This window comes from Oenanthe melanoleuca, chromosome 27, assembly GCF_029582105.1.
Source record: "Oenanthe melanoleuca isolate GR-GAL-2019-014 chromosome 27, OMel1.0, whole genome shotgun sequence".
Lineage (NCBI taxonomy): Eukaryota > Metazoa > Chordata > Aves > Passeriformes > Muscicapidae > Oenanthe > Oenanthe melanoleuca.
Genome location: NC_079360.1, coordinates 3,391,007 through 3,413,701, shown reverse-complemented (window position 1 = coordinate 3,413,701; position 22,695 = coordinate 3,391,007). Strand labels below are relative to the sequence as shown.

At 55.8% G+C, this 22,695-nt stretch overlaps 4 protein-coding genes across 6 annotated transcripts; 2 read left to right on the top strand and 2 right to left on the bottom strand.

The window, feature by feature from the left end:
* The first annotated feature begins 70 nt into the window (after window positions 1-70).
* Window positions 71-5,875, top strand: FKBP10 (FKBP prolyl isomerase 10). The gene is made up of 10 exons (XM_056511840.1): window positions 71-511; window positions 1,765-1,910; window positions 2,234-2,423; window positions 2,683-2,828; window positions 2,937-3,126; window positions 3,356-3,501; window positions 3,608-3,797; window positions 4,118-4,260; window positions 4,411-4,574; window positions 4,822-5,875. The coding sequence occupies exons 1-10, from the start codon at window positions 102-104 to the stop codon at window positions 5,005-5,007; spliced, it is 1,911 nt and encodes a 636-aa protein (XP_056367815.1). The 5' UTR covers window positions 71-101; the 3' UTR covers window positions 5,008-5,875.
* A 306-nt stretch (window positions 5,876-6,181) lies between these two features.
* On the bottom strand, window positions 6,182-11,658 carry NT5C3B (5'-nucleotidase, cytosolic IIIB). Its single transcript, XM_056511881.1, has 9 exons — window positions 10,981-11,658; window positions 10,791-10,889; window positions 10,257-10,326; window positions 9,785-9,831; window positions 9,252-9,337; window positions 8,975-9,064; window positions 7,783-7,945; window positions 7,456-7,656; window positions 6,182-7,222 (listed from the first exon to the last, which is right to left on the bottom strand). The coding sequence occupies exons 1-9, from the start codon at window positions 10,981-10,983 to the stop codon at window positions 7,112-7,114; spliced, it is 870 nt and encodes a 289-aa protein (XP_056367856.1). The 5' UTR covers window positions 10,984-11,658; the 3' UTR covers window positions 6,182-7,111.
* Window positions 11,659-12,045: 387 nt separating this feature from the next.
* On the top strand, window positions 12,046-16,188 carry KLHL10 (kelch like family member 10). Of its 3 annotated transcripts, XM_056511843.1 has the most exons (6): window positions 12,046-12,585; window positions 13,303-13,490; window positions 13,581-13,789; window positions 13,884-14,501; window positions 14,939-15,088; window positions 15,586-16,188. In XM_056511843.1, exons 1-6 carry the CDS (start codon window positions 12,440-12,442, stop codon window positions 15,955-15,957), a joined length of 1,683 nt encoding a protein of 560 aa, XP_056367818.1. In that variant the 5' UTR covers window positions 12,046-12,439; the 3' UTR covers window positions 15,958-16,188. The 3 variants fall into 3 exon arrangements, with proteins under 3 accessions (XP_056367818.1, XP_056367819.1, XP_056367817.1); XM_056511844.1 differs by lacking the exon at window positions 13,303-13,490 and having other exon boundaries at window positions 13,543-13,789; XM_056511842.1 differs by having other exon boundaries at window positions 13,303-13,789.
* Window positions 16,189-16,253: 65 nt separating this feature from the next.
* On the bottom strand, window positions 16,254-22,411 carry KLHL11 (kelch like family member 11). The gene is made up of 2 exons (XM_056511835.1): window positions 21,915-22,411; window positions 16,254-21,731 (listed from the first exon to the last, which is right to left on the bottom strand). The coding sequence occupies exons 1-2, from the start codon at window positions 22,409-22,411 to the stop codon at window positions 20,120-20,122; spliced, it is 2,109 nt and encodes a 702-aa protein (XP_056367810.1). The 3' UTR covers window positions 16,254-20,119.
* Window positions 22,412-22,695: the final 284 nt, after the last annotated feature.

The window sequence follows — 22,695 nt, the reverse complement described above, 5'->3', positions numbered from 1 at the left end:
AAAAGGAGAAGAAGAGAAATTTAAAAAGTAGGGGAAAAAAGTAAGAGGAAAAACAAAAGAGGGGAAAAGAAGAACCCCTCCCTCCCGCCGGGGATCGCTCTATGCCGCGGTGTCAGCGCTCGGCGGGGGGAGCGCGGCGGGGCCCGGACACGTCTACAGAAATTCCAGGCGGGCCGGGCTGGGCGGGCGGAGGGGAAGGGAAGGGAAAGCGAAGGCAGGAAAGGGGCGTCCTGAACCCCCCGCCCTCCTCTTTCCCCGCCGGGCCCTTCCGCCGCCGCAGCCCCAGCGCCATGGCCGTGGCCCCGGGCAGCCGCTGCCTCCTCCTCCTCCTCCTCCTCCTCCTCCTGGGCGTCCTGGGGGCCCCGGCGCTGGGCGACCCCGGCCCCTTAGAAGACGTGGTGATAGACAGATACTATATTCCCAAAATCTGCCTGAGGGAGGCGCAGATGGGGGATTTCATTCGCTACCACTACAATGGGACCTTTAAAGATGGCAAAAAGTTTGACTCCAGGTATCGCCCGCGGCTCTGTGCCGGCTGCATGCGGGGGGCAGCTGCGGCGGGACCCTGCATGCCGCCCCCAGCCCCCAGCCCGCATGCCGGGGCAGGGAGGGGGCTCTGGGGACCCCGCATGTGTCCCCCAGCCCCGGGGCAGAGCAGGCAGCTGCCTGTGGCGGACAGCGCCCAACCCCTCCGGGTTTGAACCAGGGAGGGGTTTTGGGGTAGCACAGGGAGCCCTGGACCCGTGTCAGCCTGAGATGGAGCCCCCCAACCCAGCCCCTTTCTGCCCCACCAGGTCCCACAGAAGCTGCCAGCCCTTCAGGGGGCCTGCACCCCCCTTCAGCTCCACAGAGCAGTGGGACAGCCCGTCCAGGGCACAGGCAGGGTTTGGCCCTGATTAGCATGCTCTGCACTCAGGAACACGTATCTGCATGTGCTGCACAGGCAGGAAAATGCTTAAAGCACTTTGAGACGTGGCAGTGGTGAAACCCTTCATTATCCCAGAGGCTTTGCTCTGCTGGGCTCAGTGTTCCTTGGCCTCTGCATCCCCTGCTCTGCTCATGCTGGCTGGGAATCAGAGTTGGAGCAGCCCCTGGTTTGCAGCTCCATGAGCAGGGAGGAGAACTGGGGACACAGAAACAACTGGAGTTCTGCTGGGTCTCAGCCCCAGCACCATGTAGCAGTAAAAATTTTCCAGGCAGGTGGTTTTCTTTGGAGCTCTGGATAGCAAAGGTTTCAGAGTTGGATGTGTTTTATCTTTCTTGTAAGGATCAATGGGGGAGCAAGTAACTGTAGTGGGAGCCTGGGGACACTCACTGCTAAAAGAATTCTCTGCCAGGAGGTCATCTGCTGCCCTGGTAGTTTCTTGGAGTATTTTAAGGTTTAAAAATAAAACCAAATTTGCAGTTTAAAAATGAGGCTGGGACGTTGTCTTTCCTCATCACTGTGTAAAACTCCAGTGTGCCATATACAAAATGATTTGGAAGCAGCAGGAAGCCCCAGAGCTGCCGGCCTCCAGCCCAGCTCAGTGAGTGAGATCTGAGAGGGTGTGGATGGCTTCTGGGGGTGCAGGGTCAGGCTGAAATCCTGACCAGTGCCCCAGGAGCCAGCTGTCATCCAGCAGCATGGGATTGAGCCCACTGAGATCCTGTTTTAGAGCTATGGAAGGGGACAGCCCTGTCCTTCAGCTCTGCCCCACCAGCACTGGCAGCTTTGGGAGCTTCATCCTTTTTCTCACCTCTGATGGGTGTGTCCCTTTGCCCCAGCTATGACCGAGGGGCCACGGTGGCCGGCGTGGTGGGCGTTGGGCGGCTGATCACGGGCATGGACCGGGGGCTGCAGGGCATGTGCGTGAACGAGCGGCGCCACCTCATCGTGCCGCCCCACCTGGGCTACGGCAGCATCGGCGTGGGTAAGGGGCCCTGGCACGGGGGGCTGAGGGAGAAAACCCCCAGGGCTGGGGTTAGCAGGGACAGGGCTCCAGTGACCCCTGGCAGATGCAGCCTAAGGGTGAATCTATGGCCAGGGTGAGTGGTGCTGAAGTGAGGCTTCCCTGGGAATGAGGGGAACGACCCACAGCTGGACTGTGCTGCTTGCCCAGGGCCTGGCATGGGTCTCCAGCAGCCCTGAGTGGTGGTGGGTTCAGGGGAGGCTTCAGGGAACAGAACCCATGGCTGGTCTGGGCTCAGTGTTGATCCCACTTAAGGTGCTCTGTCCTTGCTGCTGCCCCTTTAGCGGGGCTGATCCCCCCAGATGCCACTCTGTACTTCGATGTTGTCATGCTGGACATCTGGAACAAGAACGACAAGCTGCAGATCACCACCCTGTCCAAACCCGAGCGCTGCAACCGCACGGTGGAGAACTCAGACTTTGTGCGGTACCACTACAACGGCACACTGCTGGATGGGACCCCCTTTGACTCCAGGTATGGGCACTGGGATGCACCCTGTGTGGCTGGGATACACCCTCTGCCTTGATACTGGGCCACTGAGGTGGCTGGGGCCCAAGGACACCAGGCTGGGCACAGAGTTGGAGCAGCCTCACCCTGTACTCGCTCCCTGCTCACCAGCAGGGCTGGTGCAGCTCCATGACCCCCCCCAAACCAGCCTCTGGCACAGCCCTGCTCTGGCTGGGGATGATGGTGTGGCCCCAGAGCCATCCCCACCCTCATTCTCCACCACCAGCTACAGCAAGGGCAGCACCTATGACACCTACGTGGGCACTGGGTGGCTGATCAAGGGCATGGACCAGGGGCTGCTGGGCATGTGTGCTGGGGAGAAGAGGAGCATCATCATCCCCCCGTTCCTGGCCTATGGGGAGAAGGGCTATGGTGAGCCAGGCACCACCCCGTCGTGCCAGCCCCTTCCCTCCCAGCTCTGAGCAGAGCCCCTGGTGTGGAAGGACCCTCCTTCAGGCTGACCCATGTCCTCTCTCCCAGGGACCGTGATCCCACCGCAGGCATCGCTGGTGTTCAGCGTGCTGCTGGTGGATTTCCACAATCCCAAGGATGGTGTCTTTCTGGAGCACCTGGAGGTACCAGAGACCTGCAAACGCCGGGCTGTGACCGGGGACTTCGTGCGCTACCACTACAACGGGACACTCATGGATGGGACACTCTTTGATTCCAGGTGTGGAAGTGGTGCCATGGGGAGAGCCCCTGCTGCCCTCTCCTGCCCCACGGCTGGAAGGAAAGGCTGGAGAGGGACAATGGGCATGAAATAGGCTAAAAAGGACAATATCTGTTTGTTGCATCTCTTGGAGCAAGGTTTGGTTCCTGGGGGTGCAGGAGAGGCTGGGAGAAGGGGTGTGGGTTGGGGTGTAGGGACACTGATGGTGCTGAGGGTTCTCTTGCTGCAGTTACTCCCGCAATCAAACCTACAACACCTACATTGGGAAGGGCTACATCATCCCTGGCATGGATCAGGGGCTGCAGGGGGTCTGCATGGGAGAGCAGCGGCGAGTGGTCATCCCCCCACACCTGGCTTACGGGGAGAACGGCGCAGGTAAATGTGCAGAGGGACGGGCACATCGGGGGGTGTGGGAAGAAGCAAGGAAACGCTTCACTGGCCCTGCAGTGCTCCAGCAGCTCTCCTCATCCCCCTCTTCCAGGAGATAAAATTCCCGGTTCAGCCGTGCTTATCTTTGACGTCCACGTCATCGACTTCCACAACCCTGCGGACCCGGTGGAGATTGAGACCGTGTTCCGGCCCGAGGGCTGCAACGTCACCACCCGCGACCGCGACTTTGTCCGCTACCACTACAACTGCTCCTTGCTGGACGGCACCCGGCTCTTCTCCTCGTGCGTGCCCCGAGCATTCCCGTCCTTCCTGGGGCCAAACCCTGGCTGGCACTGAGCTGGGGGTGGGCAGGCACTGGGACCATCCCCTCTGCAGTGCTGGAGCAGCGGCCACAGGGCAGCAGGACGGGGCAGCAGGCAGGAGGGTTCAAGGGACACAGTGGGATGGATGTGGCTGTGGCATGGAGGGTGTGGAACTTCATGGCACACCAGGATGGAGGATGTGGGATTCATGGTGGGATGGAAGGGTTGGGATTTCAGGGCTGCCCACTAGGTCTGAGGGAGTTTTCTCATCTGCACTGTTTCCTCTGTGTCTCCTGCAGCCACGACTACGAGAAGCCCCAGGAGGTAACTCTGGGGGCCAACAAGGTGATCGAGGGGCTGAACAGTGGCCTCCTGGACATGTGTGCAGGGGAGAGACGGGTGCTCATCGTGCCCCCACACCTGGGCCACGGGGAGAGTGGAGGTAGGGGACTGGTGGCTGATGTGGGCAATGCAAAGTGGGTGGTTCAGCCTTGCTGGGCTCCATCACCCCTCTCCCTGCCAGGGCTGTGGGGCTCAGGGCTGGGGCTTTGCCTTGCTCCCCGTGGTGCTGGAGCCTTTGCTGTGTTTCCAGCCCGGGGGGTGCCTGGCAGCGCCGTGCTCCGCTTCGAGGTGGAGCTGATCTCCATGGAGGAGGGGGTTCCTGAGGGCTATCTCTTCATCTGGCACGGGGAGCCACCAGCCAACCTTTATGAGCAGATGGACCTCGACAAGGATGGGGGGATCCCTGCTGAAGAGGTGAGTGGGTCCCAAATGGTGGGGTGCAGGAGAAAATGGGGGCACACCCTGGGCAGCAGCACTTGAAGGCCACTGCTGCCCCTGGGCACACGGGAGCCTGCAGAGCTGAAGAGCAGCCCAGCCAAACCATTGCTGCTGGGTGTGGGCACTGTCACCAAGAGCAGCCTCTGCTCCAGTCCCTGCTGTGGTCTCCCTGCCCTGCCCAGTGCTGGCTGCACAGAGCCAACAGCATCTCTTCCCTCTCCAGTTCTCCACCTTCATCAAGACCCAGGTGGCAGAGGGGAAAGGCCGCCTCATGCCCAGCTCTGACCCGGAGAAAGTCATTGCTGACATGTTCCGGAACCAGGACCGCAACCAGGATGGGAAGATCACTCCTGATGAGCTGAAGCTCAAGTCAGATGAGGACCAGGAGAAGATTCATGAGGAGCTCTGAGGAGCAGACCCTGCTGTTCTGGAGACAGGACTCGTCCTTGCCATGTCATGGCTGGTCTCCCACCATGGGAATCTGCCCCTGCTCCTCCCCAGTCCTCCAGGGAGCCAGGTTTTGATTTTTATTAACTGAGGGTATTTTGATGTGTTCTCCTGAGCAGGAAAACTCAGCCCCCAGCTAATAAACCCAGACAAGAAGATGTCCCCTCCCTAAAGCCCTTCATCCTCCACCAGTGACTGCAGGGCCAGCTCCAGCCCCCTGACCTGTCTGTGCTGCTTCGGGGGACAGGCAGGATGTAGGGGGTTTCCTCTCACCTCCACCACAGCATTTTGTAGTTTAGGGTTGGGGATTGGGTTTTTTATATGTACACTTAAAATTCTTTAGCAAGAAGAAAGAGAAGGCTTTTGTCCTGGTCCCTGCTCTACCCCTGCTGACATCCTCCCTAGAACAAGAGGCTAAAAGGGGGCTCAGGTTACCAGGGTGAAACCCCAATACTTTTGCTGTTCCAAAAGTCTGGGCCCCCTGGAACTGTGGGACCTGGCAAACCCCTCATCAGCTGGGAGATGGGAAACAAACCCTCATCCTCCAGCCCTCAGGGAGCAGCATTGTCCCCCCCCCTCACCTCCCAGCCCCCAGTGATTGAGACAAATCAGACCCATTTAGTTTCAATGCCTAAATGCAGGTCACAGCCTTAGAGTGCTCAGGTCATCCTGCTGGGACCAGCACAGCTCTGGCACCTGCCAGCTCCCAAAACCTCTGCAGTCTGTCCTCAGCAGGGATAGAAGAAACACAGGAGCACAGCAGAGCAGAGCAAACCCCTCAAACGGGAACTCTGCCTCACACCAAATAAATAATTCCTTCAGGTTTCCAAGGAGTTTGACTGTATTTGGTTATTTTGCCATGAAACATTCCCGTGTGTTGGGGTAGCAGCACAGGGACCCACAGTGCCCAGGGGGATTCCAGGCTCCAGCATCCACTGGGTCTGGCAGGAGGAACCAAAATTCCCACCTGGGACCCTCCACCAAAGCCACCAGGGCTTCCTCTCCAGCACCCAGTGAGGGCAGGGGGGCTCTGGTGGGATGGGGAGCTGGGGAGCAGAGGCAGCTGCCAGTGCCAGCCCAGGGAACACAGCAGCTCCAGCTCCTTGGTGCTGGGTACAAACCACTTGTGATCCAGCTTTAGCCAATTATGTTTTTATTCCAAAGCAGAGAACAAATCTGCTCTTCCCAAAGTCCCTCATAACCACAGGATATACAGCAATAAAATGGTCTTTTCCTATTCCTGCTCTGAGAGACCAGGATCAGCCCAGAAATTTAGTACACAAACATGGTCAGGTAAAACATTGCTTAAAACTCAAAATTCTGCCATTGGCCTCTTCTCCCCCACCCCCACCCCTCCTCCTCTGATCCCTGGCAGATAAACTTACTTCTGACTTTGGGCAGCAGCAGCAGCTGAGCTCTGAGGCATTCAGGGACGGCTGGAAAAAGTTTTTTTTCCACAATAAGAGCTGTGCTGGTGCAAGGACGACAGATGAGCTGAGACATGAGGCCAGAGAGCTGCTGGTTTACATGGGGAATATGGGGCTGGGTGATGTGATGGCCAGCAGGGCCACACCAGCCCAGCAGCTGCACTGGCACCAGAGTCAACCCAGGAGCTTTGAAGCTCACAGGACACAGGACGAGAGAGAGACTTGTTTTCTTAGCCAGGAACACAGTGACACATTTAAACCAGGTCTGTCCTCAGCCCACAGTAAACTATCTCCATTCCACCCTCAGCTGCTGAAGCAAGTGCAGAACATCTCTGTCTGAAACATGGAATGGTTTGTTGTGGCCTCAGGAGGTGGCAAGAGTGAATTACCAGTGGGATGAAGTCTGAGCAGGATAGAGTCACTCCTGGTGGGAAACTGCAGAGCCAGGCAGAGTTGGGGAAAAGGGAAAGGAGAAACTTCCTCCATCTCACCTCTCCTGCTCCAGGGCTGGCTGAGGGCATTAGTGAGGTTGGGATGGAGCCCAGCCAGTACCAGCAGTCCCCTCCAGCTCTGTCCCAGGTGGGGCATTCCCTGCCCAGTGCCTGCTGTGTGCTGCAGCTGGGACACCTTGTCCCCAGCTCATGTCTCAGCCAGGATGTAGCGCAGGATCCCGTTCACCACGTCCAGCGTCTCGTCACTCTCCAGCACGATGTCATAGGAATCCAGGTACTTCCCCCTCCGCTCCTCCACCTGCCAGGACCGTGAACAACCAACAGCTGAGGGTGAGGATGCTCCACCCACAGCCCTCACCACCCAAAAGGGGGTCAGTAACTACCCTGACCATTTCCCAGACACAGCAGACACTCCCAGGTCCCTCCACACACCCCACAGGAGCTCATACAAATCTCTTACATGCCCAAATCACTGGGGCAGCCCGCTGTGAAGGCTGGTAGGAAAAGCACTAAACTGCTCATCTCACCCACCTTGTCATTGAGAAAGCCAATCTTGAGGATGTTCTCCACGCTGGGAACACCGTCTGCCATCGTCAGGTCACCCATGGAGTCCCCCAGCAGGATGATGCTTGTCCTTGTGCTCAGCTGCTGGAAGTACCCTGTGCCCTGCAGCACGCTGTTGTTCTTGTTGTAGGTGTGGATGAGGGGTCCCTTGAAGTGTGTGAGGACTCCCTGAGCACACAGGACAGACAGGCAGACAGCTCTTAACCTGATGGTGTCACTGTCAATCACATCCCAGTCCTCAGTCCCAGCCCCACACCACTCCCCTCACCACACAGATGCAGTGCAAGAACTCACATCATCATTGAAGTCCATGTAGTTGGACACCACGTTGACATTGGAGTAGAAGACGTTGGCCTGACGGATAATCTCTTCCAGGATATCACCAACACCAGCAGAGAAGATGAACAAGGGGACATTGTTCTTGTGCAGCTGATCAAAGAACTCCTTGAAGCCATCCCTAGAGCAGGAGTGTCCATTGCACAGGGCTGTGTTATCAGCTCCCAGTAGCAGCCTGGAGCCCTGTGCTGGCAGCACGCTCAGCCCAGCTCCTGTTCCTGCCCAGCACTTCCCAAACAGAAACACACACGTGAGCCCTGCCAACAGCACGAGCTCTCTGTGGCACAGCATTGCCATGGCCTTCCCTGTGCAGAGCCCGAGTTCTGGGTGCAGCAGCTGGGCAGGTGCTTGTGGGAACACAGAGCACTCCAGTCTTTTGCTTGGCATCTCCTGAGCACATCAGCTGCTCAGCAGGGGCACAGGGAACAGCCTGCCCACACACAGGGCACTGCCAGGAACCACGTGCAAGATCTGGTCAGACTGGCTGGGAGGGTGATCAGAACAACCTGTGACAGCCCCAGTCTGCCAGGACACAATTCCATGCACAAGTGGAACCTGGGCTCATGAAAAGCCATCTCCTCCCTGTGCTTGGCAGCAATCTGGCAGAGCCCAGCTCCCCAAGCCAGCCTTAGAGCCAGCTTTAGCAGCAAGTTCTAGCACAACATTTTTGTGCTGTGGGTGAAATCTGCTGCTGAGCCAAGGGCCTGCATAAGGCTTGGCAGTACCAGTGCAAGGAACACAGCTCTGCTGGAAGTAGAGAGCTGCATGTAGCCTCTGCATCCTGCCCTGCAAATGGGGAGCTGTGCCCAGCACCAGCCCCTCAGCTGCTCCTTGCAAGCCCTAAGAGAGGGGTAGTGGTTTCAGAGCAGGAAGGGAGCAGCCAAGGAGCAAGCTCAGGCTGTGGCTCATGTTCTGACTTCTTTAGAACTCTGCCCCAGGAAGCCAGCAAGGAAGGCTGGCACTGGTCACGCTGCAGGGTGGTGACAGCACAGAGTCCTGGCTACATGGGCAGGAGAGAAGGGCTGTGGGCTGCCAAGCTGCAGCTCAGCATCACATCTCCATGCCCAAACCTCAGTATCACATCCCCAGGCCTGTGCCTCAGCATCACATCCCTGTGCCCAATCCTCAACACCACATCCTGTGCCCGTACCTGAGCATGGCTTCTGACTCTCTGACGATCTGGGCTATGTCATCCTTGTGGATCTTCTGCTGCACCAGCAGCTCATGAGCCTTGGTCCACCTGTATTTGATGTGGGAAAGGCAGCAGTGACAGAGCTCCCAGACAGAGGCCCTCACCAGTCAGAAACAACAACAAAACCTTGTGGGATCACTGCCAAGCCCAGGGATGATTCAAGCCTTGTGTCCTGTAGTCCTCGGGGACAAGAGGTTGTGAGGACAAGGTCAAGATCACCACAAACAGCACTCACCACTCCACCATGAGGGGACGTTTCTCTTCCAGGGTTCGGTTGGGATCTATTTCAATGGGATAGTAATAGTGGAGCAGATCCTTCAGCTGGAGTATCACACCGAGGGAAAAAGAACAAAGTAAACATCAGGTCTAAACAGACTAAACAAAACCGGCATTTCTGAAGTTCTCCAAATGATTACTCTTCTGAAACACAACCAAAACCTTGTCACTGAGCAGCTTCCCTCTGAGCATACCCGGAACTCTCAGCAGCCTGGCTGGCCCTCACCTCACTCCAAGTGCTGCAGGTACAGACAGCCCTTCGCTTCCTCCTCTTATCAAACTGAAACACCCACAGCTGCACATGCAAATTCGAGTTCCCTTTTTAACGTCTCCTCTGTCACTGCTGGCTGAAACACAGCCTGGACACTTTCTCACTCCATCCTGGCAGCCACCACAGCTGGGAGAGCTGCCACACCAGCCAGTGTGACCTCCTGGCAGGTGACAGGTACAACAGCCACCGAGCCAAGGCAGTGCCTCACACACAGCACCCACCTTCTTCTTGCCATCCTCGCTGATAACACGGCTGGTATCAAGGATATCTGCAAAGAGAATAAAACACCAATGATGCAGCACAGAATCATAAACAGACTTTCTACAGCAACTCCCCTGCATCTCAGTGCTGGCTCTTCCCAATATAAGCCATGGTGACACTGTGATCTGAGCACACGCTCGCTGTGGGGTCCCAATGCAGCAAGCCCCGATGACAGGGCCTGGCTTGGGCAGACAGCAGCCTCGGTGCCCCTGGGCAGTGGGATGAAGGCAGCCAGCCCAGGAGCTGGCTCCTGGCTCCTGCAGTGGGCAGTGGGCAGCTGGCACCAGGCAGTGAGGCTCAGACCTGCATGGGGGAGGGCAGGACAGAGCAGCCAGGCTTGGCAGAGGAGGGCAGGGGATGACAGGAAACACATCAAACACAAACAGAAACCAAACAGAACCAGCAACAGTAAAAACAACGCCTTGCACTCACTGTGAGACGTGGGGCAGCGCCTGCCATTGCAACCAAACCTGCTCAGGGTCATGTCAAAGTCAGAAATGACCTGGAAGAGGGGAGAAAACCAAATCTGCGTGTGACCCAGTGCATTCTGCACTGGCCAGAGTGAGCCCAAGGTGCTGCCTGTGAGAACGGGCACCCAGCACCACTAGCCTTCCCTGAGCACAGACCGGCAGCGACGTGGCCGCTCCTAGCAGCAGCGAGGCAGACGATGTCCTCACCCTCCCACCCCAGAGCTCTTATCAGCACCGAATGGCTTCATCCTGCTGGGCGGAGCGGGGCTTGGGGACTGGAGCACAGTTAATGCTTCACAACTGGGAGCCAAAAGGTCCGTCCAGAGGCAGCCACCAGCCCCGTGCTCCCTCTCCTCTGGGGCTTCTCCCCCTCCAGCTGCACCCTCGCTGCCCGCAGGGCCGGGAGAAGCCGGGCCGGGGCCGGGGGATGAGGAAGGGGCGAAGGACAGAGCACGGCCGATGCACCGGGCGGTTCCCCCCAAAGCGGGACCGGTACCTGCAGTCTGGCCACCCCCTGCTCCCGCAGAGACCGGATGATGCCCCGCACACGCTCGGGCTGCCGGATCCGGACCGTAGCTTTCTCCAGCTCGGGCACCTGCAGGCAGAGATCCCGCTCGGTGCCGCCCCCAGCTCCGGGGGCACCGAGACCCTCCAGCCCCTCTGCCCGTCCGTGCAGCCCCGCTCACCATCTCGCCGCTCCGCCGGCCCGGCCGCGCAGCCGCGGGGCGGGACCGGAACGGGGCCGGGCCGGGCTGAGGGGAGGGGAGGGGAAACAGGGCCGGGCTGAGGGGAGGGGAAACAGGGCCGGGCTGAGGGGAGGGGAAACAGGGCCGGGCTGAGGGGAGGCATGGCCGGGCTGAGGGGAGGGCCGGGCTGAGGGGAATAGAAACAGGGCCGGGCTGAGGGCAGGGCCGGGCTGAGGGGAATAGAAACAGGGCCGGGCTGAGGGGAGGGCCGGGCTGAGGGGAGGGGAAACAGGGCCGGGCTGAGGGGAGGGCCGGGCTGAGTGGAATAGAAACAGGGCCGGGCTGAGGGCAGGGCCGGGCTGAGTGGAATAGAAACAGGGCCGGGCTGAGGGCAGGGCCGGGCCGGGCTGAGGGCAGGGCCGGGCCGGGCCAAGCTGAGGGGAGGGCCGAGCTCTGGGGAGGCCAGGCCGTGCTGAGGGGAGGCAGGGCCGGGCTCCAGGGGCTGGGCCGTGCTCTGGGACCCGGGCCGGGTCGGGCTCCTGGGGCGGGCCGGGGTCGGGAAGGTCCGGGCCGTGCTGAGGAGGCCGAGCCGGGCTCTGGGAGCGTTCCGTGGTTGCTGCGGCCGGTGAATCCTCCCGCGCTCCGCCCCGCGTCCGCAGCAGCTCCGACCGGCGATGGCGTTTCCCTCGCGACGAGCCGAAAGATATATTTAAAAAAAAAAAACCAAAGAAAAAAAAGAAAAAAAAAGTCGCTAGCCCACTCCGCAGCCCCGGGCACACTGAGAGTACCGAGCCACGGAACACTGGCGGGGGGAGAAGCCCTCAAAGAGCCATCCCCCAGCATTGCCAAGGCCACCACTAACCAATGTCCCTAAGTGCCACATCCACAAGACTTTTAAACCCCTCCAGGGATGAGGATCCGCCACTACTCCCCTCGGCAGCCCATTTGGGAAAAAAAATTGCCAGCATTTCCAGTATACAGCCCAAACCTCCTTTGGCACAAGGTTAGTGACGAAGCAGCAGGGACAGCGTGTGTGACAGCACTGACATGAGCTGGACTGTACCTCAGCTTCCTCCTGGGCCAGGCAGCACAAGACACTTCAGCAGTGGTTCATGCTCACGTTTGGGGGCTGTTACACCCCAGTGAAATATTGCTGGAGAGTTGCCAGGGGATCAATCACATGGCTGGTTTTGCTCCAAGCAGCACAGTGCTGGTCTGGGACACAGCATAACCCAGGCTGTAGGGAAGCAAAGGCTGGGGGCAACCACAGAATGCTGGGCCTGGGTCACCCCTGCAACTGTGATGTCATTATGGGGCACAATCCAAGAACCAGCAAGGGGGCTCAGTGCTGGATGTTTGGGGACAACACCAGAGTGCTCCACACACCTCAGCAAGGTCCACTGCCTCTGGCTCCAACGTGGGGGATAGCTTGGCACCTACCAAACCTTCATCCTCCAACATGGAGAGGAAGATGAGTGATAGGAGTTGCAGCATCTCCAATGAACTCCGCCTGGAAGGGAGATTCTGTGATGTGATCATCAGTGTAGATGGGGTGGAATTCAAGGCACACAAGCTCATCCTCTCTTGCTGCAGTATCTACTTCAGGTCAGTAGTCGAAACACAAGGGGATGGGGGCAACAGTATTCCCTGATTGAGGTCACCCTGCCTCAGCACTTCTCCAGGAATTCCACCTGCACTGAGCCTCTCATCAAGTGATTTCCCATAGTCCTCACACCTCCCTGAACACCAGGGTTAATCCACATATCAGTGGCTCTTGGCAGTGGGGTCGGAGGAGCCCCAGACACAGCACAGGCCTGGAGCCTGGCCCAGTTGCCACAGGGCAGCTTTGCCTTCCCCACACCCTGTGACTCTCTGGGGTTCAATACCAAGTGTTGGTCCTGCACCTGGGTTGAGGCAACCCCACCCCAGTATCAATCTGTGCTGGGGGATGAATGAGAGCAGCCCTGGGGAGAGGGACTTGGGGTGCTGGTGGGTGAGAGGCTGAACATGCCCTGGCTGTGTGCACTGGCTCCCAGAAACCCCCCATTGTCCTGGGCTCATCCCCACAGCATGGGCAGCAGGCAATGGGGGGATCTGCCCCTCTGCTCCTCTCAGGTGAAACCGCCTGCCCTGCTGCCTCCAGCTCTGGTATGTTCCAGAGGCTGTGTCTCCTTTTTCAAACAACCAGCAAGTAAAACATTAATCAATAAACCATGGGGCCTCCCAGAATGGCTCCTACCAGTGCCAAAGCTGGTGCCCTGGAGGCAGGGGAGCACAGGGGATCCAGGGGCAGGGTTTAACACAGCAACACCATGTTTTCAGGACTCTGTTTACCAACTGGGACAGCGCAGACAAGATGGTCTATCAAATCCCTGGCATTTCAGCTGAAATGATGGGTCTCATCATCAATTACGCCTACACCGGGACAGTACCGATCACAGAGGAAAACGTTGAGAGTTTGCTGGCTGCAGCAGATCAGTTCAATGTCATGGGCATCGTCAGCCTGTGCTGTGAGTTCCTCAGTTCCAGGCTGTGCTTTGAGAATTGCATTGGCATTTGCAGACTCACTGACTATTACCACTGCCCCGACCTGCGCGCAGCTGCCTGCGTGTACATCCTGCATCACTTCGAGGAGGTGTCCCAGGTGTCCGAGGAGTTCCTAGACCTCTCTGCCGAGGAGCTGGCGCACATTATTGAGAAGGATGAGCTTAACGTGCGGCGAGAAGAAGCCGTGTTTGAGGCTGTGCTGAGGTGGATCACTCATGACCCGCAGAACAGGAGGCAGCACATCGCCTGCTTGCTCAGCAAGGTGGGTGCAGCGCAGCTTGTGGAGCTGTCCCCAAAGGCTACCGAGGGGGAAACCATCAGTGGTAGTACTCCAACCTCCTCCTTGCATGTTTCAGGTTCGACTGGCACTCCTACAATCCGACTACTTCATGAACAACGTCAAAGCTCACGAGTACGTGAAAGACAATGCCAACTGCAAAGATCTCATCATCAGTGCCCTGTCAGAAATCTACGACCTGAACTCCTACGGCCAGAGTTCCTCAGTCAATGCCAACCCCCTCACCCGGCCGCGCCTGCCCTACGCCATCCTCTTTGCCATCGGGGGCTGGAGCGGGGGCGGCGCCACCAGCGCCATCGAGACCTACGACGGCCGCACTGACAAGTGGCTGAACATCCCCTGGGAGCAAGAGAGCCCCGTTGCCTATCATGGCTCGGCTTATTTGAAAGGCCACGTCTATGTTATCGGTGGATTCGATGGCACAGATTATTTCAACATCGTCAAACGGTTCGATCCGCTCCAGAAGACGTGGCAGCAGGTAGCACCCATGCACTCACGGCGCTGCTACGTCAGCGTCACCGTTGTGGACAACTTCATCTATGCCATGGGAGGATTTGATGGGTACATGCGGCTCAACACAGCAGAGCGGTATGACCCAGACACCAACCAGTGGACCCTGATCACCCCCATGCACGAGCAGAGGAGCGACGCCAGTGCAACCACGCTGAATGGAAAGGTAAATTAACCCCAACTAAGAGCAGCTGGGGCTGCAGCATGAAGAAAGTTCACATAAATCCTTGCTAAATTAGTAACACTTAAATTCATAACAATTCATTACATGCTGGAGCTACAGATATAAAGCAGCCTGCCTGGTGTGGCACAGATGTGACCAGGAGTACAAAAATTCTTCCAGAAGTGCTGCCCACCTGGTGTCTGACAGCCCTCTTCCTAGCCATAGGTGCAATACCAGGCCTGTCTGCTTCATGCAGCTTGGAAAATCAAGAGCTGAAATCTTGTTGGCATCAACTCTTTGCACTGCTGCTACAAGACCATTCCCATTCTAAAACAAAACACCCCCAAAATCCTGCTACACCATCCATTTTCTCTTCAACATGTTTCCTTACCAAGGGTCTAACCACCCCATTCACAGTTTCCCACCTCTCCTGTCCCCAGGTGTACATCTGTGGTGGGTTTGATGGCGATCAGTGCCTCAGCTCAGCTGAAACGTTTGACCCCACCACAAACCAGTGGTCCCTGATCGCCCCAATGAGCAGCAGGAGGAGCGGAGTTGGGGTGATGGCGTACGGGAACCACGTGTACGCGGTAAGGGCCAACACCACCCAGCACTGCAGCCCTTTGGGTGCCTGCAGTTCCCAGACCTCCAGGGTGGCCAAGTGTTTACATGAGGTTTAGGGAAGTCAGAGCCAGAACGGTTGATGCACTTCCCAAGAATGTTATCACCCATCACACGCTTTTGAGTAGGAAAATGGTGTTTGGCAATGTTTAAGCAGCTGCAGCAAAGAACATAATTTCTGCCATGCCAAGAGCATCAGCAGCACACAGCAGGGGCTTGGGCCTGTTCATCCATTGTTTATCCTCTCCATGGACTGCATCCAACCTCTGGAGAACTGTCAAAATTAACAGTTGTATGAAGTGCTTAGGAAAGCTCCTCAGAGAGCAGGGAGCCATGTTCAGAGATCTGATGCTCTCCACGCTCTGACTGCAGCCATGGAGGCTGGAGCAGTTCCCATCTCACTGTGAGTGCCAGGACCTGGCTGAGGAAAGGCCCCTTTCAAGCTCTGTCCCTTTGGCATTCACAGGTTGGAGGGTTTGATGGGAACAGCCGGCTCCAGAGCGTGGAAGCGTACAACCCCATCACCAACGCCTGGCACGCCGTGCCCTCCATGCTAAACCCACGCAGCAACTTTGGCATTGAGGTGATGGACGGCCTGTTGTTCGTGGTCGGGGGCTTTAATGGGTTCAGCACCACCGTTGCCACCGAGTGCTACGAGGAGGACACCAACGAGTGGTACGACGCCCACAGCATGGGCATCACCCGCAGTGCCGTCAGCTGCTGCGTGGTGCCAGGGCTCTCCAACGTCATGGAATACATCGCCAGGCAACACTACTACCAGCACAGCTCCTCCATGGACATCTTGTTCACCAGTTCAACTCGGAGCTCGCCGTTGTAAATAGTTCCCCTTAGCTAGGAGTGTTGTGATCAGCCATCACTGGATGCTTGTGTAAATAGTTCTGCGTATCTAATAAAGTCTTCTGAGCATCCCATCACTGGATGCCTGTGTAAATAGTTCTCTTTAGGTAATAAAGTCGCCATGGCAGCAAGGGAGTATGTTCTCTTGTTCTGAAATACAAACAATTTTAACAGGCCAAAAGGATCATAAGGATTTCAAATTTTCACTTAACAGCACTACCCAATGTATTAGCCACACCCTATACATCAACTTAAAAAATCAAAAGCACAACAAAATGCTAAAGAAATAAAAGGTTTATTTTCATTAATTCACCTCTTACAATAAACTTTAGTACAGTGTGTTTAAGGTCAAGAACAGGACAGCAGGATCTGTTTCAAAGGGCCTATGACACACACTACTTTACCTCACAGGTAAGGACAGGAGTGCTGCTCCCCTGGAAACTGCTGTCCCTCTGTTAATATGCCAAGAGAGCAGAGCTGCTGCAACCCACAGTGACATGGACCCACGAGGAGAATCTGACTATTAATGATCATCAAACAGCTCGTTAGTTCCACACTCTACATTCATATTAGTAACAGGGTTAGATCCTCAAGAGCACCTGTTTTATCAAATTCCACCCGGACTGTCAAATGGGAGATGGCTTGTTCCCCAGCCTAAGCTGGACAGAACTGTAAATACAAGCCACAAACAACTTTCTTTATGCTTGCTTTTCAAAGCCCATTGGATGTTATAACATCCTGTTACGGGGCTGTATTAAGAACAACATAAAAAGTTCTAATTCCTTGGTACTGGGTTTGTTGTTAGCCACCAGGGCATTCCACAACACACAAGATGAGCCAAGAGTTTGGATTTTAATATTTACTGTAACGGATAGAAATACCATTGCAATAGTCAAGCAGAATGCTGGGTAGTTGTTCACAGCACATGTAACACTGGGCTGTTTGCATCATCTCTGGAGTGGTCTCCCACTGTGTGCAAGGGAGTCATTAAAAACATACACAGCCCCTGGCTACTAATGGAGTATCCAAGAAGTTCTAAATTATTTTGTACACGTATGGCCCCTAGAAGTTACTACAGTGACCACCAGCAGGTGCCACTGGTACTTTGAGCAGAAAGCCATGTATGTTTGGTGGCAGGTATCAGGACAGGTGTAGAGCTGATTGTCCTAAGGAGGAGGAAAACTGCCCCCAGTGTCCTTTTCCCTCAGTGAGCCAGCAGTCAGCCTTCTCACCCTTACTGAGCACACACTGGGATCCTGTTGGCAGCTGACCAGCCTCTAGAAACACACGGGAAGAATTCCCAGGCTTTTGTTTATGGGATCATTTGATAAACAAATCTATGGTGGTCAAGGGCACAAGGAATTGTTATGGATACACAGGATTGTGGGCTGAACTGCAGCCAGAGCCATGAATGCAATTCTCCCACCACCTCATGTGATGCAACGGATCATTCAACCCATCAGTCACAGACCATATAAATGCCACTGGTCCTCTGGGATTCAAGGCTAAAAAACTCCAACTGCTTACAACTACTGCAGAACTGGCAGAGCAAACATGAAGAGCTCTGGGGCTCTGTGCTGCTGCCAGGCCCCCCCAGAGCCCATGGAGGGACAGCACAGCACACACGGCATGCAGCTGGCACACACGGGTTACCTGGCCAGGGATGGGGCTGGGCTCACACTGCCTCTCACTGGAGTGCTTTTAGTAACGCCACAGCTTGTCCGTCAGCCCAAAGTCCTCCTGGGAAGTGCAATAGCAATTCTGCTTACAAAAAGCAAGACTGCCATGTTTGTTCTCACCTCTTTGTTGCACAGTGCCACGCATTAAATATTCAGCTCCTATTCCAACTCAAAGAACCATCTTGGTGTTTCTCCCTACAAATTCTCTGTATTTTATGACAGATTACAGAAGAGCTTGGAAAGAGCTGTGGTGGTGACCTACCACTCCCCAACTACTTGTTAAATCCCTCCAGCTGCTTCAGCAGAGTGGAGGACATGAACTCCTCTCCATTGCTTTGGTGCAAAGTCTGGGAAAGAATCTTAAAATCAGCTCCCACAAATTGCTGTTACATTGATGGATTCAGTTTGCACACTTTATCACAAACTGCTGCAGGAGCAGCAATTCTGCACCTACTCCAGCCAGACCTGCAAGAGTCCATGAGTCAGACTCCACGGATCAATCCTCATCTTACAAGCCTGCAGCAGCTGCTTGGGAACAGTCACCTGCAAACATCACCTTAAACTCACCTATTTCCTCTTGCATGAAGCCAGTAGCATAGACTTCACCTGCCCCAAGAACCAAACAGGCAAAGAAAATACAAAATGGTTACAACAGAGGAATAAACAGAGACAAACTGTTCAGAATTTCAAGTGTGGTAGTTTTTTTAACTAAGGCTGGAGACTCTCTCACAGACAAGTTGTTGATATCAAAGTGGCCCATGAACCATAAAGTGGAGCATTACAGGACGTACACATGAGAGAAACCTTTACACACTGAGTGGTGGAAAGACTTACCCCGAGTTTCAGATATGATCTGGGCTGCCTGTTGAACTGGAAAAGGAGAATGAGCAGCTCAGGAAGCAAAACAATGAACCCCAAAACAAACCCCAAACTGGTTAAAAGCTCTTTGCAAAGAAGTCACCCACATCAAAACCACCAGCAAATCATCAATGAACCAAGAGCAGTAACAGATTTTCCAGAAAGGTTTGTCTACATAAATTTTGTAATACCCAGGTTACTCCTCCCATTCCCTTCCCTAAGATCCTGAGTTACACTGCATGGAAAAACCTGGAACATTCAAAAGGGAAGGATGGGGAGAAAACGAGGTAGGAAGTATGCACTGAAACTGTTGTCAAATGAAAGGGTCCTTCTTGGACTGGGAAGGAGTGCTCAGTGGGACAGGTAACTGAGAGGCAGGGATACTCCAAAGGGACTATCCCACCTTCTGTTCCCTGGGAGTGCTGCAGGAAGCAGTCCAGAGCCAATCTGGGCACTTGCATCTACAGTGACCTCAAAATACCACAAGGTGTTTAAATGAGCTTAAATCTCACCCCCACAACAAGTGGGGAAATTCAGATACTTGGAGACTGAAAGCCCAGCTCTCCCCCCTGCAGGAGCACCCGTGCCAGCTTGGCACAGAGCTGCAGCACAGCTGCTGGGAGTCCCCTGGGACAGCAGGAGGGCAAAGGCTTCTGATTGTCAGAGACAGGCTGGGAACAGCAGGGACTCTTCCATCACTTTTTACTAGAATTAAAACATGTGCAACATCTGAGAAGAGACCTACAGGTAGCTCAGGTGTCACTACATTCCCGTGAAATAATCCCACTCTCACTGATCCACTCTGACAGAACTCAACAACCAGTGTGGGTGGGTGCCTCATTGCTGGTTGTCACTCCTTCACTCAGGCTATTGACCCAAGTTCTTAAGTTTGAGACAGACTCAAATCTGCAAATACACCTGAAAAAAAAAATCCACTACTCCAAGCTCTCTTTTAGCAAGTGTCTTGTGTCCAACCAATCATCCATTTATAAACAAACTCTGCAGCCTCTCTATAATACACAAATACAAAATATTTAATACACGTAGAAACATCCTGAAGTAAATTCATAAAGAAAGATTGTGCTTTTGTTTCATACAGAACTATTGCACTTGCCTCCAGCTTGGGAAAGCCAAGTACACCAACACCAATCCTGTGAAGTTTAGTCACTGAGGAGAGAATCAAAGGAATGTCAAGAGATAAGTGCAAATGAAACAGGTGCTTTCAAGCACACACAAATGTAACCACTAAATTATTAAGACAGAGATCTTTGATTTTCCAAGCAGAACTGTTAGAGACTAAATCTACAGAAACCCTTGGAACCAAAGATCTGAGGAGTGAAGTAACAGGCTTAATGCTCCCGGAGACATTTCACAGCCCGATACAGGCTACAGCTTTTCCCTGGGCATCATTAAGGAATACTGTTAAATTCATGGAGTGTCTCAATCCCTACCCACCCTCAACTTCTGAGCTTCTGAATTTCCAGTATACAACAGATGCCGGTTTTACGCATCAAATCCAATCCACACCCTCATGTCTTACAAAGACACATCAAGCCTAACAAACAGGTTTATTTCCTAGGCTCATCAGGTGTGATACTGCAGACACTAGCACTCGATCTGGGAGCGTGGGATCCTCCGTAAGCTCAGGGAGTATCGGTGCATCTCCTGCATCTGCCTTTCCTGCATCTGCCTTTCCTGCATTTGCCTTATTCTATCTTTTTGCCACATGAGATTTTGTGGCATGGGGTACCTCTGTGTTCCCTGCAGGCACCTGAAGGGGATTCTCACGTGGCAGGCAGTGGCCCTGCAGCGGGGCTGTGGCATTGGGGGCAGGAGCATCCATCGCTTCCGCTCGGCGCAGTAGCGATAGGCCTCCTTCCTGTACTGCTTGTCAATGTCATCGCTGTTCTTCCACCCCCCGATGATAAACACATCATCTTTGTAGTAACAAATAGCTGCTCCTTCAATGCTCAGGACCTCGGGGGGCAAGGATTCCAGGATTTCATCCGAGGCCCTGCTGGAGATCTTTCCCTTGGCCTCCTCATTGTCTATGGGGTAACTCTTGGGGCAGCACGATGCGGTGTGGTAGAAGTTGGTGTTGGCAACAGACATCTGGAAAGAGCAGTAGTTGTCGATGAGGGGCAGGGACTCCACGTCCTGCCACTGCCTGGTTTCAGCATCGTATCTGATAATAACAGCCCTCAGCCCGTCCTCGCTGTCGCTGTCAACCGGGGTGCGGGCGGCCACGTACACAAACCGGTCCTCCACGGACACAGCTTTGACATCCCGCAGGATCTTTGGCGCCGACTCCAGGTTCAGCCATTTGTCCTGCTCAGGATTATAAATGGCCACATCTTTAAAGCCTGGACTGAAATTGCCGTGTCCACCAATACTGTACAAGTTGCCTTTCACTTCAGTAAGGCCAAAGGAATGCTTCCTGGTGATTAGGTTTGAAACTTGCTCCCAGATATTTCTGTTTGGATTGTACCTTTCCACAGTCTTGGCAAACCCCGGTTCCATGGAGCCAGCCACATACACGTAGGACTCTGTCACGGCCACAGCATGTCCATCCAGGTGGTTGTGGATGTGAGGCAGGTTGACCCACCTGTCCTCATCGATGAAGTAGCCCACGCACTCGCTCAGGTAGTCGCCGCCCTCGGACACGCCGCCGATGACCATGATGACGTCCATGTTCTGGCCAAAGCGCGGCAGCAGCGCGGCGGGACAGGCGGAATGCTGCAGGTTGCCAGACTGCAGGTTCTCAGAGCGCAGGGCATGGCTCTCCACGGCCTCCGACACCAGCTTCACACAGGCCTCGTTGCACAGCACCAGCCGCTCAGATTTGACGTGGCGAGTCAGGTACGTGGGTTTCATCTGAGACAATCTTAGCAGCTTAAAGAGATCTTCAAAGTACCTCTCTCTTTCTTCAGGATTTTTCTGAACCCACTTCAAAACAGTCTCAAAGAGGATTTCTTCAGAATCCACCGTGATCTCTGAGTCTGACAACCAGTCCCGGACAAGGTGAAATGGCAAAGTGTAGAACTCCTCATCTTGGATGACTTTGTGGAAGTTTCTCCTGATCATATCCTGCGCTTTGAGGGCCAGCTGATTCAGGGAATACATGTGGGCCAAGCTGTGAACCGCCACACAGTTGGAGAGGTTCAGTTTCTTCTTCAGAAACTCTCCACAGAAGTCTTTCAACCGTGTCAGCAGAAACCTGCAGGACAAACAAGGGAGTTATACATCCCTGGAGGTGTTCAGGGCCAGGCTGGATGGGGCTTGGAGCAACATGCGATAGTGGAAGGTGTCCCGGTCCATGGCAGGGTGTGCACCGATATGAACTTCTATTGCCAACCCAAACCAGCTCTGACGCCGCGGCCCCCGCCCCGGCCGCACTTACCTGTCCGCCATCTCCAGCACCTCATGGACGTTGCCGGGGCTCACGCGGATGGTGCCGGTGTACATGAAACCGATAACGGCCTCCACCGTGTCGGGGTCGGGGCCGCCCTCCGAGCTCCACTTCTGCAGCTCCACGCGGCCCGAGCGCGACTCCGCGAACCCGCCCGAGAGCAGCGGCGTGAAGTACTCGGTGGCAGCGGCCAGGACGGACCGGTGCGCCCGGTACTCGCGGGCCATGCCCGCGCCGCCGAAAGCCAGCGTGATGTCGCAGTACAGGCCATGGCGGCGCTGCTCGTTCTGCCGCCAGGCCAGGTCGGAGCAGTGCGCCGGGCACCCGAACTCCTCCGCCTCAGCCTCCCCGTCCGCCGCGCCGCCGCGCGGGCCCCCGCGCTCCGCCTCGGCCGCGGGCGGGCCGGGACCGGGGCCGGGGCCGGGGCCGGGGCTGGGACCCGGCTGTGGCTGCGGACAGGCCGCGGCCGCCGCCATCTTGTCCGACATGGCGCGCGGGGCGCGGCGCTGCCCCCTGGCGGAGCGAGAGCGGCGGTGCGGGGCAATGGCGGCGCCGTGAGGGGAGCGGCGGCCGGTGCGGCGCGGGACCCGCCGAGAGCTCGCCTCCCTTAACTCGGGACCCGCATGGATCCACATCCCCTCAGGGAGGGAGCCCCGGGGAGCTCCCGGGACACCACGTCCCCTCAGGCCGGGACAGCCGCATCTCCATTCTCTCAGGCCGGGACACTCCCGGGACCTCCCGGGACACCGCATCCCCTCACCCCGGGACTCCC

What these genes read in the sequence shown, in the direction of transcription:
- NT5C3B (XM_056511881.1), bottom strand. An exon ending in GCGCTGCCCCACGTCTCACA is followed by an intron (nt 9,832 to 10,256) that starts GTGAGTGCAAGG and finishes TTCTCTTTGCAG; the next exon opens with ATATCCTTGATACCAGCCGT. An exon ending in TTGGCTTTCTCAATGACAAG is followed by an intron (nt 7,223 to 7,455) that starts GTGGGTGAGATG and finishes CGGTCCTGGCAG; the next exon opens with GTGGAGGAGCGGAGGGGGAA.
- KLHL10 (XM_056511842.1), top strand. Translation starts at nt 12,440, where the DNA reads ATGGAGAGGAAGATGAGTGATAGGAGTTGCAGCATCTCCAATGAACTC. An exon ending in TCGCCTGCTTGCTCAGCAAG is followed by an intron (nt 13,790 to 13,883) that starts GTGGGTGCAGCG and finishes TGCATGTTTCAG; the next exon opens with GTTCGACTGGCACTCCTACA. An exon ending in ACGGGAACCACGTGTACGCG is followed by an intron (nt 15,089 to 15,585) that starts GTAAGGGCCAAC and finishes TGGCATTCACAG; the next exon opens with GTTGGAGGGTTTGATGGGAA.
- KLHL11 (XM_056511835.1), bottom strand. Translation starts at nt 22,411, where the DNA reads ATGTCGGACAAGATGGCGGCGGCCGCGGCCTGTCCGCAGCCACAGCCG. An exon ending in GTGCTGGAGATGGCGGACAG is followed by an intron (nt 21,732 to 21,914) that starts GTAAGTGCGGCC and finishes TTTGTCCTGCAG; the next exon opens with GTTTCTGCTGACACGGTTGA.
- FKBP10 (XM_056511840.1), top strand. Translation starts at nt 102, where the DNA reads ATGCCGCGGTGTCAGCGCTCGGCGGGGGGAGCGCGGCGGGGCCCGGAC. An exon ending in GGCAAAAAGTTTGACTCCAG is followed by an intron (nt 512 to 1,764) that starts GTATCGCCCGCG and finishes CCTTTGCCCCAG; the next exon opens with CTATGACCGAGGGGCCACGG. An exon ending in GGGACACTCTTTGATTCCAG is followed by an intron (nt 3,127 to 3,355) that starts GTGTGGAAGTGG and finishes CTCTTGCTGCAG; the next exon opens with TTACTCCCGCAATCAAACCT.